Source organism: Balaenoptera musculus, chromosome 5 (genome assembly GCF_009873245.2).
Source record: "Balaenoptera musculus isolate JJ_BM4_2016_0621 chromosome 5, mBalMus1.pri.v3, whole genome shotgun sequence".
Lineage (NCBI taxonomy): Eukaryota > Metazoa > Chordata > Mammalia > Artiodactyla > Balaenopteridae > Balaenoptera > Balaenoptera musculus.
In genome coordinates, this window is record NC_045789.1 from 52006540 (window position 1) to 52024172 (window position 17633).

General features: G+C 37.1%; 1 protein-coding gene across 5 annotated transcripts in view; it reads right to left on the minus strand.

Moving 5' to 3' along the window:
• Positions 1-17633, minus strand: part of SLC4A4 (solute carrier family 4 member 4) — a 351691-nt gene that overhangs the window by 64827 nt on the left and 269231 nt on the right. For all 5 annotated transcript variants that reach the window (XM_036852386.1, XM_036852389.1, XM_036852387.1 and 2 more), the window contains 2 exons: positions 12849-13120; positions 909-979 (listed from right to left, as the gene is read on the minus strand). In XM_036852386.1, the coding sequence (XP_036708281.1) occupies positions 909-979; positions 12849-13120 (343 nt within the window). The remainder of the gene's footprint in view (positions 1-908; positions 980-12848; positions 13121-17633) is intronic.

Genomic DNA, 17633 nt, shown 5'->3' on the forward strand with positions numbered 1-17633 from the left:
ACCATGGAAGAAACAGAGAGGCAAAGTTTGGAGAAAGTCAGAGAAAACAGTAAGGAAAGAAGTCAAGAGAGCCATTGAACATGAAAACAAGAGAGAAACAGGGTCAAGTGAGAATTGGCCAGGAAAGATACAAAGCATCATCTTTGAAAGGGATGTTGTGGGCACTGATTATATAATATCTGCAGAAGTGTTCTGGTCTCCTGAGAGATGGGCACTCGATCAATACAAAGTATTATGTATGGGTTCTGTCTTTATAACTGAGAGATTGATATTCTTTGGTAAGAGTCCATATCCAGTGTAGAAGGAACACAATTACAAGTCTGAAACAGCACTTTCCCCTTTTTCTCTAACACAAAAGTCTTCTTCCAGTGTGCGACCTTCCATGCAAAACAGCTCATTTTTAAAGCTTAGTTCCAGTCTCTTAAAGATCCTTGGTTACAAGCCATGGGAAAGGATATCATGTGACAGAGGCACGGTCCTTTCTAAGTGACACGGGAAGTGTCCTGCTGCAGTCACCCTCAGTGAAGGGAACACAGCACCATCTGGTAGTCAGAAGAATTCGTAATCGTACTAGAAACAAAGAGAGGATACTACGCTCTCACTTTGCAACTTCGTCACTTACCCTTGTGAAAATATTTCAAGGTGACAATTAATGGACATAACAGTCAAATTCCTAAGAAGTTTTGAAAAGTATATTGCACTTTAAGTGCACTTAAGTTTGCACTTAAGTTTAAAAGAAAAGGAAAAAAAGCTGACTAGAGTACAGAAAATGTTTTTCTTGTCCCTCTACCATCACTGACTATTAAATATGTGTTCAGACTAGGCTGGCTGAGTGGTGGGAGACATCATATTATGAATATTATTAGAGTGTACAATATGCAAATGATCTGAAATACTAAGCCACTTACCGCGTCAGTAGAAGAAATAGGTGGCAAATCTTCAGGAGCCAATGTGGTACCATTAGACATGGAGATATTAACTGTAAGCAAAAGACCATATTTTATTGTAAAAATAAAATTAAAGTGACCTATATGCATATTTAGGAATCTAAACAAGCAGGCTTAGGCACTAAAAAAAACGTCTTCAATAACAACATAAAGGCACAATAAGTCTTTCTTTATTATAACTGTATTCACCTTTCACCTACATAAAACAACCAAAAATTTGGACATGCCTTTTGTGCTCTCATCTGATAAGAAACAACGACAAATATTTAAGGAGATGATATTGTACTTTGTTTCAGGTTATAAAAAAAAAACCCAACACTTCTATGTTACTAAAAGGCACTCAATATATTTTGCCTAGTGGAAAAAATGGCTGTTGATAAGTGAGGACGTTGATCACTGGCTTCACGCACAGTCAAATCTCATGAATTGAAGCTTTACTGATTAAGAATCAGCTGATTTTTGAACTTTGGAAATTTGGAATTCATAGGAGACAGTATATCTTTGCAAAATGTGTGAAAACAAAAAAGTGCTAAATAATAAATTATATATAATGTATTATTTATAATGAGCATGAATATTTAATCTAATTTTAAAATTATTTTCATACAGTTTGGCATCATTTGTAGATTTATGAAGATGTCACTTGCAGAAGAACCTAGTTTATTTATTAAACCAACCCTCCTCTTTGAAATATTTCATTGCTTCCTTTCTACTTATGAGTCTAAAATTAAAACATAGGATTTAAAAAGTATTCTACAATTACAAGATTTTTCTTTATCGGATAAGCTCTTTTCCTATTATTTGAAGCTTTATGTATTAGAAAATAAATTGTTATGCAGAGACTATCCCTCATTTACGGAAATATTATGAAACAACACTTACCAAGTTTTTGACTTTGAGGCTCACAAAGTTCATTTAACATCCAAATTGCTAATTATTGTTTGGTCCCAGAGCACCCCTCAACCCAGCCCCCAGATCCCTAGCCTGTCTTCTTAGTTTGCCATGTTTTAGGTCTCACTTACATAAACTTCTAAGAAGAAACAAACAGGTTTATTTGACTGTTTCAATTTAGAATATAAGATCCCTAAATGAAGAAGAAAAGGGATATGCCTTGTTCACTGCTTTCCCCCAGAATCTGCCCAGTCTGGCACTTAACTAACAGGAACTCAAAAATATTTGTTAATTATTCAACCTTCAAAAAGAAGGAAATCCTGCCACTTGCAAAAGCATGGATGAACCTGGAAGACATTATGCTAAATGATATAAGTCAGACATGGAAAGCCAAACACTGCATGGTATCATTTATAGATGGAATCTTAGGGGAAAAAAAAAAGTCTGGTGGTTGCCAGCAGTTGGGTGGTGGGGGAAATAGGGAGAGCCAGTAAAAGGGTACAAATTTTCAGTTGTAAGAGAACTAAGGTCTGAGGATCTAATTATAACATGGTGACTGCAGTTGATAATACTATACCATAGAACTGAAATTTCCTAAGAGAGTAAAACTTAAGTGTTGTCACCAAATAAAACAAAATAAATATGTGAGGTGATGGATATGTTAATTAAATTAGTGGGAATCCCTTCACAATGTATACACATAACGAGATCATCATGTTGTACACTTTAAATATAATTTTATTTGTCAATTATACTTCAATAAAGCTGAAAAACAATTGTTTACTGTCAGTAAGAGAAGCTAGGAAAGGGGTCATTCTATGACTACAAATGAATGACAGCAGATAAAGGCAAAAGAATTGAAATAAGGAAAACAAAAGGGGAGAAAATACTTAGCTTTGGTTCTAGTTTTTTGCAATCCATTCTGATCTTTGAAGGCTCTGGAATTGTTAAACTTTTAACCTCATGCTAGCTGCCGCCAGGGCTTCCCTAATTCATCAGTAAAACAAGCACACGTGCAGACTCTGTTTTCTCATGCTTTGTGTTTCATTATAGGTCACAGAAAGAATCAAAATAGGATAAAGGATGCTTGGCCCAAACAGTAAGACAAAACATAAATCCCTGAAGGAAGAAGATGTTAGTAAATTATTAGTAGTAAAACCTAGAATCTTATTACTATTTTGTTCTAAAAAGCTTAAAGTACATTTTCTTACATTATTCCATTTGTTCATTGTACAACATATAAGAGCACATAACAGGTATACTTTTATACCCGTTTTATGTTGGATGGGACTCTGAGGCAAGATATGCCAGGTTTCTTGCCCAGGATTACAGAGTCAACCAGAAGTAGAGCTGGTACCAAAACCTTGTCCATCATTCTTTCTTTTCCTACCCAATATTTCTATTCATCAAAATCAAGATGATTTATGTGGCCACAGAATTCAAGGTGGGAGATAACGATCCACCAGTGTTAGATGATGTGGATCTCTCTACTGTAAATAGAAATGTCTGACCTGTCTGAGCATTTGAAGGAAAACAGCACATGAGAAATCAAAGGCACTATTTAGAGGGTGTCTGGGAAGTTGCCCTTCCTGAGCTAGATTCTTTAATGCAATTTTATGAGTTTCTTGTCGTAACAGAGTGAAGGTCTTTTTGCAACACACTTTTCTGCCTAGTGTGAAACAAGTAGTGAGGAGGGAGGAGGAAGGTGTTCCAGGCTCTTTCCTTGTGAAATGAACGACAGATAATAAAGACCACGAGTTCCAATCTGAACTTTTAGTAACCGCTCTGGAGTTCTGGATACATGTCAATTTGCTCATCCAAGTTTCTTTCATCTTTTCAGTATTCCTCCGAGACAAGCTATGCACATTGGCTCTCAAAATCCCAAAAGACCAGTATCGAAACAAAAGTAAGAAGTATATACTTTTCCTACTTATTTTAATAAGTAGCTGCTTCAAGAGAAAGACTTCCAAATAAATATATAAACAAGCACTTCTATAAATAAACATATTGGCAGGATATGGCAGAGCCCATAAATAAGATTAAAAGTAAATTTCTTTAAGCTCACAGAAGAGAGAATGATCAATTCCAATTGGAAACTTGATCTACAAGAGCCCTTGGACACCACTTGGATCCAGACACATACAATGCAAGTATTTTGGCAACCAATTGCAGAATGATCTGTGTGTATAGAATCTGTAATATCCTTAATTAGGATTCTGGAAAGGTGAAATGGAAAAGCCAAAACACACTGCACTCTGTGTCTTCACTATTTGCTTAGCACCATGGCTTATGAAGCAAAGAAACATTTTGCTCTAGGAACCTGGTTAATTTAGAATGAGCCAATTGTCACTGGGACAGCCTGTGTCCCATACTTGGTTTCAGGTAATTTACACAGGTTGACCATTATACGTTCCTTGGATTTTCATGTCTTGATCCTCCTTTCTGTGTATCAAATTCTAGCTGATTCTCTGGAATGGAGGAATGAACACAGTAATAGATGTTTAAAAATGTGTCCGTCATACAGATGGTCAACAGGCACATGAAAAGAGCTCAACATCACTAATTATTAGAGAAATGCACATCAAAACTACAGTGAGGTACCACCTCACACTGGTCAGAATGGCTATCATTAAAAAGTCTACAAGTGGGCTTCCCTGGTGGCGCAGTGGTTGAGAATCTGCCTGCCAATGCAGGGGACACGGGTTCGAGCCCTGGTCTGGGAAGATCCCACATGCCGCGGAGCAACTGGGCCCGTGAGCCACAACTACTGAGCCTGAGCGTCTGGAGCCTCTGCTCCGCAACAAGAGAGGCCGCGATAGTGACAGGCCCGCACACCGCGATGAAGAGTGGCCCCCACTCGCCGCAATTGGAGAAAGCCCTCACACAGAAACGAAGACCCAACACAGCCAAAAAAAAATAAACATAATAAATAAATAATAAATAAAAATTAAAAAAAAAAAAGTCTACAAGTAACAAATGCTGGAGAGGGTGTGGAGAAAAGGGAACCTTCCTACACTGTTGGTGGGAATGTACATTGGTGCAGCCACTATGCAAAACAGTTTGGAGGTTCCCCAAATAGCTAAAAATAGAGTTGGCATATGACCCTGCAATCCCACTCCTGGGCAAATATCTGGACAAAACTATAATTCAAAAAGATACATGCACCCCAATGTTCATTTCAGCACTATTTATAATAGCCAGGACATGGAAAAACCTAAATGTTCATTGATAGATGAATGGATAAAGAAGATGTGGTACATATATACAATGGAATACTACTCAGCCATAAAAAAGAATGAAATAATGCCATTTGCTGCAACAAGAATGGACCTAGAGATTATCATACTAAGTGAAATAAGTCAGAAAGAGAAAGACAAATACCATATGATATCACTTATACGTAGAATCTAAAATATGACACAAATGAACTTATTTATGAAACAGAAACAGACTCACAGACACAGAGAACAGACTTGTGGTTGAGAAGAATGTATATATATGTATAACAGAACCACTTTGCCGTACAGGAGAAATTAACACAACACCGTAAATCAATTGTCAATAAAATAAATATTAAAAAAAGAAAAAAATGTGGCTGTGACTTTTCCACCTTAAGCTGGCTTTTAGTCTTTGTGTTTAATGAGAGATCTAGAGAAAGAACAAGCTGCAGGAGTTACGAGCAGAAAAAGGAGGTGATATACACACATCAATGATATATACCTCCTATGTAGAGAATATCAGCTGTACTGTTTAAGGCTGTTCTTCTTTATCCTCTAGTGACCGGGCACCAGGAACTACCCCATGAATCCTCCGCTTTACACGTTAGCAGAAATGGTACCATCAGGAATATGCACCAAAGCTCACTTGAGGCTAAGAGGTCAAGTAGGAGCAACAACCGGCCACCGAGGCAGATTTGCCTGCTCTGAAGCACCGTCACTTCACAGTATAGAGAAAGGAGTCCCAGGAGAACTGCGCTGGAACGCTGGCTGCTCCGCCTTCTGGAGCACAGTGGCCCCAACTCCCTTGCCACATAATCTTGAGGACATTACCTCACTCCTCTTGACCACAGGTTCCGCATTGGTGAGAGTGGATTTGATACCATCCACCTCATAAGGTTACCGTGCAGATTAAATAAGGCAATACCGGCAAAATTGCTAGCACAGTGCCCAGTACCAGGTAAACTCTAAATAAATATAGCTAAGATTACTATTAGCTTCACCACCCAGAGAAAGCAGAACTTGACCCCAGGAAGAATGTCAGCTACCTCACAAGGTTTATGTGATGATCAAATACATATATATTATTAAAATATTATACATATTAAAATATAGTTTATTCAAATCCAGTAGTAAAATGTCTGGCATTTGGATGGTGCTTAATAAATGTTAGTCAAATCTGAATTTATACCTTCAATGTAGCTTCTTAGGGTGGAACTGATTAACCTGCTCTGAATAAGAAAAAATTGAAGAGTATTCTCCATGATAATAAACCTTTAATGTTTTATTCCATTCTATGTAAGCAACATCTTAAGGCAACTAAGTAACTGGAAAATAAATACAGAATAAAATTTAGAATAAGTGTCTTGCCTGCATGGTCATGTCAGATGTATTTAAGGATTCTGGATATCTTGAGCACACGAGTGCCTCTTGATAAAGTCAAATATTTATGCTTTAAGTTTCCAGATCAATAAAAGGACAAAAATGGGTTTTGTAGGGATGACAAAGTGAAGGAGGAAAACTTTGGAAGAAGTAGCTCTTGGGAAATTACCTGCTACTATCTCAGCCTTAAGTCTTAAAACAAGCAAAATTAATAGGAAGTTTTTACTCACTATTTCTTGCTATTATCCTTTTTGTTTTCCTAAGTATGTTTACCAAAACTTCATGCTTGAGATTTCCACTGTCACTAGACAAGTTCAAGGTAAGATGTTCTTTAATCCATGAACACTCTATTCACATGCTCACCTATGACGTTGCACTGAGCTACTATCTGGTAATAAGCAGGATATATTTAGCCACTACTTTCACAAAAACTTCTCTTCCATACCCACCCATCATTACACTTAGGATGTGCGTAGACATTATTCTCGGGGACATTTTCCAAATCTGGGTTTTATTCAAACCCAAAGCTAGAGAACTATCCAGGTCTGGTGATTATCCAAATACACTGCTTCTCCTTTTCTGATTCCTGCAAGTGTTATACAGAAACTGCTAAAATATAGGTTAGGTCAATAAAAGGAAACTAAAATGATGGGTCTTTCAAATATCCATGGTTATCTCAAAAGACCGTGTTACCAAGAATGACAAAATGTCAGCTGCGCTGGTAAAGTATCTTGGCAAATGCAAGCCTAAGCAGTGCTACAGCAGAAGGCCTTGCACCTCCTGTTCAACCCTTGGTCTATGACTTAAACCCACTGTATAAGCAAAAGAGGGAATGACATAAAATAAAAATAAAACTGCATAGAATATGATGCAGGTCATGGAAGATGAATTAGGGTTATCTTTTATGTCCTAATTTTCTTTTAATGGGCTAATTATGAAGCACATGTTGACTATAATATGGGACCACAGGAGACACGATCCAGCAGTTCTTTTTAATGGTTATGACATACTGGTGCATAGCATTTATTAAGATAATAGAAAAATTATACACACAAAAAAGTAACAAAATTCCACTCTAGTGACGATAGTTTTAAAGCATTTGCAAGCCTACTCATGCTGTAAATATAACCAAGGTGTGGAAATGGAAGTCCTGCTTACTTCCAATCACTTGACTTGGTCTGACAGTTTCATGCCAGGAAAAAGGTCATGTTTTACTTAGAGATACTACAGACAGTGATGCACTCGGTGCCCGAGAAAGGCTTTATTCTTCTTAATCATTCATCCATTATTAAGCATGTTCTCCCTGGAACAGTCAACACTGAATCGATAAGATATACCCCTTCTGTTAAGAGTATAGTGTCTATCCCCTTGAGGCAATTTTCCTTGCCTTTCTAATTTGTTTATCATATTTAGCAAGCCTTTTTCCCCTCCAGATACAAAACCAACACCTGGTCAGAAAATTTATTTTGACCCTTTCCAAAATATTAACAATGCCCTTGAGTGTATAGTCACTGCAACCTTGACATATTAGGCAAATGAACAAAGGTACTAGGGTAGAAATTTAAAGTCTAGGTCAAATGAATTTCTGACCTTATTCATTCAAAAAGTAATTAACACTAATTAAAAAGCAACACACTTTATAAAAAGCAGTGTGTATATATGTGTGTATGTGTGTGTACATGCATGTGTAAGTGTGTGGTGTGTGTGTGGTATGTGATCTGCTTCACTGCAAGTAGCACAATTCTTAAAAAGCAATGAACTACACCCTCAGTAAATTTTTGTTGATAGCAGAAGGGGAAGAAGAAAAGGCAAGAGAAGGAAGAGAAGGAGAGGGGGAAAGAGAAGGAGGAAAGTCTACGTCCTGTTCCCTATCTACAGAATTCCAGCATTAATGTTTTCGAATGAATTACGTAGATAGACTCTTTTTAGAAGAACTAGGTATCTCACCTCTGGGACTTTAAAGCCTTTTTCTACATGACTGTGTATAGTGTACAACACTTTTGTAGTCTTGAGATTCAGGGGTATAGTATTAAATGATCTAACTATGATGCACTGAACTCAACATTTTTCCCATTAAATACCACTTCAATGTTTCATATTTATTTACAACAGTACCTTAGTTTTTGTTTGTTTGTTGGTAAGCTTACAGTGAAGCCTAGTCAATATCTTTTCCTAGGAAAATTTAAATTTAATTTTAAAATGGAAATTTAAATTTAAAATTTAAATTTAACTTCCCTTTCTAGGGAAGTTAAACGTGTGAACCCCTTTAAAAGAATACAACTAAAAGATTTAACTGCTGGGGCATCTTTTGTGGGACAGTGAGAAATGAAAAAAACAACAAATTTTTACTATTAGGTGCCAAACAATTTTACATATCCTATTTCATTTAATCCTTATAGTAACCTCTAAGAGTAGGTACAATTACTAACCCAGCTCACAGATTATAAAACGATGACATTAGGAAATCACCCTGGCCCAAGGTCACACTGCTAACTAGAGCTAAAATTCAGTTTCCTTTACTCCAAAGTATTTATGGTTTATATTTTATCACACTAACAATTTCCTAAATTGGGATGTTGGTGATGAATGAAATATTGTGAATTGTCCTTCAATTGGATATTGTTCAGTTTTCATTCTGGGCTTTTGAACTGAATCATCTTCTTTCCTATATACCCTCTGCTATGTAACCATCAAGGCATAGTGGGAAATAGAACATCTATTACCTCTATTAATATATTAATTAATAACTGTCTTATTTCTAGGAAAAGAGAATGCCAGCACAAAAACCATGTGCTAATAAAAACCTGACTGATGTGTCAAATTTCATGGCTAACTTTCCTCTTAGCAATTGCAACTGAGCTTCCTTAGTTCTTCAATAAATGAGAACCTGGGTGTATGAGGGTTACTGAGCAGCAGATGGGGGCAGGAGGAAGGGACAAAAAGGTGCATTAAGACAAGGAAACTCAGGAGATGATGAAGTTTTATGGAAGCAAGTGAGAACAAGAAAAGATCAGGAAGGGAGGAGGAAGAGTTGTCTTCACAAAGCACCAAAAAAGCCACAATATTATTGTGGCCATGAATATAGTTTTCTTAGAGATTAAGTGACCCCTATTTCCTTTCCTGTAAAATCATTCCTCAGTTTGCAGGGTCCCGACTCCATCTGCGCAGTTGCTGGTTCATCGTTACATACTGCCCCGGTGTTGAAAAACAAGTCATCCGCCAGTTTAAATATTATTGGCTCATTGATTGAATTCTTTTACTAGGAGTGCATGTTGCGATGAAAGACCAGTCTTTTATTGTTTTTAGAACACTTACTCTAGCTGTATATGCAACTGTATTATTCTCTCGCTATTGGTTTTCAGTTTGTTGTCATGAAGAACTAAATTTATGGTGGGTCTATGCAGTCTTCTATCAAAAAGTATTAAGGTTATGGAAGAAATACATGATCATTCATCTTAAAAAGGGTTTTGTAAAACATGAGATTGTCCTGAAAATGCAAATATCCATTTGCCTTTTTCCATACTAGAAACAGATCTCATCTCCATGGATTAAATAATCCCTCGCATTCACGTACATACCTTCCATGAGTGACACTCATCTGAACGACTCTAAACTAAGGGGTGCAACCAACAGTCTTGCTGCAGAATGAGCCAACTGCCCAACAACATTTGCTTAGAATGGAGCATGATGAAGACTGGTTTGCTTGTCCTGTCATTCATACTTATGAACCCTAAATTTTAATAAATAACAACAGCAATAATAATGGTTGTTATACGCTTAACATTTAATTACTTACTAGAAACTGTCCTAAACGCTTTGTCTGTAAGACCTCATTTTTTTCTTCAAAACAATTCTTTAAGGACGGTACTATTATTAACCCCATTTTATAGGTAAGGAAGATAAGGCAAAGTTTCCTTGGGTAAAGGAACTTGTCCAAAGTCACGCACTGGGCATTAGCCAAGAGGGACTTGAATACAAGATTTTCTGACTTCAAAGCCCTGCTACGCTGCTTTATTGGTAACCCCTAGAGGTAGTGGAATTGTCAGAATCCTTCCAAGGCAGCTCCTAGCTATTTAGGACAGACTTTTTATACAACCTAGGGAAAACAGGTCAAAGGAAAAGTTATCTATCACCCCCTCAGCCAGCACTTGCTATGCATGGGTAAAATCGGTTCAAGCCTCAATATCACTTTCTCAAGAAAACAGAAATCCTTCTTGGAAGGAAAATTACATGTAAAATTTTTGTTGTACTTTTCACAATGAAAACACATTCAGATATGTCTTCCCTGGTTTCAAATTACCTTCTCTGCCAGCATCCAATTAAAACAATGAATGCAAGTTTCCAATAGCCTCAGGTAGGTGTGGGGCTGACACTAGGGAGATCTTTGTGACAGGTGTGCTGACAAAGTCCTCATTTGGTTCATGAACACTTCAAACCTCCAAACAGCTGGTAGTATTTTTTTTCCTCTAGAAAATCTTAACATATGATTACTCAGAATGCCTAAGAAGTCAGCACACAGACTTTTCCACAAATAAATAGATAGATAGATAGAAACAAATAAGTAAAAAGGAAAGTTCAAAATCCCACAATTAAATATGTCTGTGATCCGATATTTTGAACGCGTGTAGTTTGGACTTCCCCCGCAATGTCCAGGATGCATGGTTAGAGGGAGTTTTACCCCCTTCTCTCCCAGGAAGAGCTCTAGGAGTTGTGTAATGGCAACACATTTTCTGCGTCTCTCTGGGGAGGATATTTAATTGGTTCTAATCATATCTGTCATGTATTAAGTGCTTACTCTTTTCCAAACACTTCTTAAGTTTTGAAATATTTCTAATCAGTATACATCTTAACAATAATAGGTCTTTGTATCTACGGCACCCATGTTGCCTGAATCTTCAAATTTCCACTTTTTACCTGTCTCTGTTTGCTTTTAATAAGCGTGGGATTTATTTTAATGTGAGCTGATTTTTCCTTAAACAAGACAAAAAGAATCCATAAGTGCAAAACCCAACAATGCCCTATCTTTTCACCAGTGTCACTGACTGACCCATTTCTAGGGAGATACTGTTCTCTTTCCTCTCACCTCTCAAGATGCATATGGGTCTTATAAGACTTCTCCACCAAAGTGGCAGAGAGAAGGCGGCAGATATACCACCAAAATAGCTGGGAGTCATCTGACACAGCCTGCACAAGCATTAAAATTCTTCATAGTTCTTGTGGAGCTTTTGAATTAAGCATCTTGCATTCTAGTCTATAACAAAACCATGTGTGTTTTACTGTAAACAGTAAGTGGTTTTTCCTTAGAAGCTATAGATAAATGGCTGTTACATGAATGTGCCCTATGTTTAAGCCCAGGTTTACACATCCCTCAATACACTGCTGTGCTTCTGGTGCTACAAGACCTTAGTCAAAAAGTATATCAATTTTTATTTTAAGGGACGATGACCTGTAGCTAATGTCACAACTAGGTATCACTAGCACTATTAGCATTTAATTGTCTGACACAAATGTCCACCCCTCATTCTACCAAAGCAGATGTAAAGCAACTTTCCCCAAAGTAAATCTTTTTTTCCCCAAATGCCTTCCATATTATAAAGTGATAATGAATTACTCCAAGAAAAAATTCCAAAGACCAAATTGAGCACTGTTCTGTGAAAAGGTTCTGAGGCTGACTCACGTTTAGCAAGATGGATGTTAAAGTGCTAAGATGTATAGAATCATATTCCTTACCAACAAGTTAATTTTATGTCTTCCCTAACTCTAGAATATAGATCTTCTCCAAGAACATAATATTCCTTCTTTTATTTCTTTCGTTTTTTCTTTTCCTTTCCTTTCTTATTTACGTTGTCTAGCCCAGATGAACTTATAAAGCTCTACTTTATCACTAGGTGACTCTAGTCTGAATTTCTTTCTTAATTTCATGCTTCAAATTATATAAAGTGAATTAGTATTTTGCTTCTTCTGTAAGTTTAAGATAATCTATTTAGAATTTACTTAAGGAAGAGATTCCTACAGCAATAAGGAAGCAGCAAAATAAGGAACAGAAGTTCAGAGGACTAGGTTGGTATGGTCCTTAATATCTGTTATATAGATACCTGGTTTCCTCACCTATCAGAGAAGATCAAGAATAATGTACACAAAATGTCCTTGCAAATACTGTAGCTTGAGTTAGTTTCAAAGCACTGAGCTAATTATGTTCACATTCCAGAGCTCCTGACTTCACTTCCCGGTTGAATCACATGGCTAAGATACCTCCGGCAATGAGACTATAAATTCAGCAGGATGATTTCTCAGAGAAAATAAAACCCTTTCCTGAGGATCAGGATACCGTGTTGAAAGTGTGCATGCATGGAGCCTACGGCTTCCTCCAAACACGGGGTAAGCATAAACACTATAAGCATGCTGTCCTCACCTGGGTTGGGAGGCATACAAACACAGGAAAATTGAGTATTGTAGCCCACTTTGAAGTTGGAATTGATGGGGTAGTAATCAGCTAGCTTGATCATCTTCTTGAAAGCATCGTAGATAAAGATGAAACTAATCAGAGAAGAGAAGCCCTCTTCAGTGAAGCGAGTGAAGTACTGAACCAAGAAGCTGGCATCAGTGGCCACCAAAAGGAGACACATGAAGGCTGACCACAGGCCAATCCAAAGGCGAAACTCCAAGTAGTCAAAATTATGGTCCCTGGAAAGAAGGCAGAAAGGCATTTAGACTCCTCCTCCAAGGAACACAAAGAATAACCCAAAACTACCAAACGACTATAGAATGATTGTTAAAAATACAAGATCTCTTTTAGCCACTAGATATAAAGCTCATTCTTGATTTTACCCAGAAAGTATTACCTTTAAGGATTTGGTCTAGTGACATGAGGCTACCGCTAAGAAATAATTCCAGAAGTTTGACAAAAGCACATCAAAAGTAGTCATAACATTTGAATGTAAATAACTCATTAATTTTCTTCTTGTATTGATCCTTTTATCATTATACGGTGTCCTTTTTTATCTTGCTTTATGGCCTTTGTTTTAAAGTCTATTTTGTCTGATATGAGTAGAGTGACCTCTGCTTTCTTGTCATTTCTGTTTGCATGAAATATCTTTTTCCATCCCCTCATTTAATTTTCTCATTCAAAAAAGACAATCCCTGCCTTTACAGAGTTTGCAGAATAAACAATTTGAAAGCATAACACTGGTACCCAGCATGTGCTCAATAAATATTTGTGGGCTTTCTGCTTAAGGAAGACGCTAAGATAAATATGTTCTCTGTCCCCAAGTCATCGAAGTCTACTGAGGAAGACAAACTGATAAACATAATCACACTATAAAATACTAAGTGATACCTAAAGTTCCCACACAGTGTCACAGAAGAAGGAGTAACTAATTCGGGCTGGTGTAGGTTGGGGGACAGATAAAGTTGCAGAAAAAACTCAAGGTATTTAAGGATAAGCAGGAACTTTCTGGATAGACCAGGGAGGGCCAAGCCAGGAAGAGGAAAGAGTACTCAAAAAAGGCAAGTGTCATGAAACTGCGTGCAATGCTCCCTGTGGACCAAGTGCCACCAACACAGGGAGATGGGATCAGATATGTAGGCTGTAGTTAGATCAAGAAAGGCTGCATTGCCATGTTACCACTAGACACCACCACTCCTCTTGAAGCTCGCTCACAGGCATGATAACCTTCTGCTGAAGCTGTGTGTGAAGAACAGTCTTAGAATAGGTTGCCTCCATCTAAGTGGGCCATTTTTTTTCAATGCCCTTTCCATTTCTTACAAGTAAATTAGTTTAAGATTCACATTTAGGAAAAGATGGGTCAAGTGTTGACATTTTACCATTTCATATCGATTCTTTTAAAATTATGTGGAGAGTGTTTTAAAATAGATTTTTTTTCCTCATCATTTGCGATGCAAAAGCAGTTATCGGTAATCTCATTTCTTGTGTGAGAAAAAAATAAATCAAGGATCATGCATACTTGAAGCTCGATGGTCTTGCTTTTAGACAATGAGTTTCTGACAACTGACAGCCACATATTTTAATACTTTCCCAAAGACATCGTGTCAACATCTTCATCACCAACATCCCAGCCTGGGCCACCAAGAAGTCTTTGACTGATTCTTATTAAGAACCTCCTTACTAATATCCATGCTTGCCCTGCTCAAAGCCATTTTCCACATCACAGTCAAAATGACTTTTTCAAATGTAAATCAAATGTCCCAGTTTAAAACCTTTTGGTGTCTTCTCCCTGCTCTTAGAATAAAATTCAAATTCTCTACCTAGCACAGTGCCCGGCGCATAGAAGGGTTCCAATAAAGAGTTGGTAGATGAATTAAGCCATGCCTGCAGGTTACGACTTGACAGAGACAGTTACAGTACTGTCATTGACTGGTGAGCTATCACAGGTAACCAGACGATGACCGACTGAAAATTTTACTGAATATTAGAATTAAATTTGCTTAGAGTTCATGTGTCAACTTGACTAGGCCATAAGGTGCCCAGATATTGGGTCATACATTATTCTGGATGTTTAAGGGTGGTTTTGATAAGATTAACATTTAAATTGGTAGACTTGAATAAAGCAGATTGTTTTCCATAATGAGGGTGGGCCTCATCCAGTCAGTTCTTCAACTGAATAGAACAAATAGACCAGCTTCCCTCAAGCAAGAGAGAACTCTCCAGCAGGCAGACCGCTTTTGGACTTGATTTGTAGCAAAGGCTCTTCCTAGTTCTCCAGCAGACAGCCTTGGAACTTGAACTGGAACATCAGTTCTCCTGGGTCTCCAGGCTGCTGGGTCACCCTGCAGGTTTTGGACTTGCCAGCCCTCTATAACTGTGTGACCCAATTCTTCATAATAAATCTCTTATATATGTATACACACATCCTATTGGTTCTGTTTCTCTGGAGAATCCTGACTAATCACCAACTGGTCAAATATGCCTCATTTTATAGATGAGGACACCAAGACCAATGGAAACTAAGTCATTTATCCAATGCCAAGGCTTTAATGGCAGAGCTGGACCAGAAACCAAATCTCTGTACTCTTGGACTGCTCCTTTTAAAAATTCCAGCACGGTTCCTCCTGTCCAATTTATATTTAGCTCATGGTAGGGTGGGCTTTAAAGTCACGGTCCTCTGTTTCCTTCTCACCAAATCACACAAACTGGAATACATTACCACAGCAGGAGATTAGTAACACTTGGGTAGAAAGTTATCGTCTATAGATTTCCTGAAATCTTTCTGAAGACATCTTTGGCATTCCCTCACAGTTCCCTTTATGTCTGGAACCCCAGTGTTTAATCTTATGCATGTCTTTCTGAGATAAGTAGACTCAAGAAAAAGCTAAATTCTAGGAACTTGAGATAATTTACATTATCACACAGTGAGTCAGAGCTCAGAAACAGTTTTATTACTTCTGAGCCAACAGACTTTTTCCTTAAAATAAAGTTTTAAACAGTTATCTAGTTTTGCTTCCCTAACAAGATGAAAGTTAGAGCAATCTTAATTTGTTCTAAGAATGCTAATGGTTGTTTACAAAATTGATGTTTACAAACAGGATGAGAAATAAATCTAATCACCAGCTAATGGTCAGGAACACCATCAGTCTGAATGCAAAGGGGGAAAAAAATGCATGTATAAACTTAAATCTTAGGACCTGAACAATATGCCAAAATAGCTCCTCTAAAATACTTAAATACTCCCAGACTGGCTCCGTAAGAATAACCCAAATAAAATCACTAATACCAATCACTCCATTAGGTAGGAAAGTGATATGTTTACAACAGCAAGAAGAAAGAGGAATAAAAGATGAGGAACTTCTTTAAACAAGCCTATCAACAGTAATGACTACAATAAAAGGCAATGTTACATCCAATAAGACTATCAGTCCCCTTGGTGCCAAGTTTAAATAGCAATTAAGTTATAAAAAGTTACAAGCTATAAAAAGGAAATGATAGTAGAGACCAAAGAAACTATGGTGAGTGAGAAGGAGAAAATGTGTGTATATCCTTTTGGTAACACTCAGTGTTTCTAGAGATTTTAAGTGATAGTTTTGAGCAGCATAAACCCAAGAGTACAGACAAACTGAAGAACTCACATTTGAAGCATGCTTCAGAAATCAGCCACGGACAAATAAATATAAACTCCCTAAACTAAATGATTAAATCCAGGAACTGAATAGAAGAAAATCATAATTTGAAGGCCAAAAGTAAACTGTTCATAGAATATAAGAAATTATTAAATGACCAAATGACAATTATACAGGCTAAAATCCAACCTTAATTATGAAGTTTCTAAGTGGCTTAGAACACTGTTAAAACTTCCTTCAGATCCTTCCTGAAGAAAAGGAAAAGGTATCTAATTCTCTATTATTGGGATAAACATGTAAAAATAGTGCAAAAGAGACTGCAGAACTGGGGAAACAAAACTACGTGTTCTCTGCAAAGTTGTGAGCTATTCCTTCATTCTGTTACTAATTTTAAAAGGTGACAGCGTATCATTCACATGCCTTTCTGATTCCCCAGTTTATAGGGCAAATATTAAAACCTGTATTCCAAGTCAGAGAGAAATCTGTGGATTATGTGGAGTTACTGTTTGAGTCCACTGAACTCATAAAACAAGGATTTACCTATTTCTCCAAAAACAAACAAACAGAAAAAGGTAAAATATGATGGGGAAAATCAGGGCAAAACATAGTAAAACAGTTTCTTTACTGAACGACTTCTCAGATCCCTTAGTGCGCTAAAGGGTAAAGTGAATGACCAAGAGGGGGATATAATATAATGCACAGCACTTCCCAGACTTACCGGGATCACAGAGGCTTTTTTTTCATGGGGCATCTAATGAAACTAGTAAATGATGAAACACATTTTGGGAAACAGTGATCTACACAAATACGCTGTATCCGTACAAAATATTAGCATTGCTGTTATGATATGTAAGCAGATGATATAGTATTGTGAATTAAAGAATAAGGTTTGCCACATAAGTGTCACATGTTACCCAGTGATGGATTTAAAACACAGTTTCTCAAATATCTCTTGTTGCTTTACAACCATTTGAAAATAAATCACTTGAAACTATGTTGAAGTTTCCAATTATGATGAAACAGAAGGGAAAGTGAGAAAGGAACTTACTTAGTGAAAGGAAATAATCTCTATCCTACAATTATCTAAAGCAAACCAGGATGCAAACATTTTCTGTAGATTAAG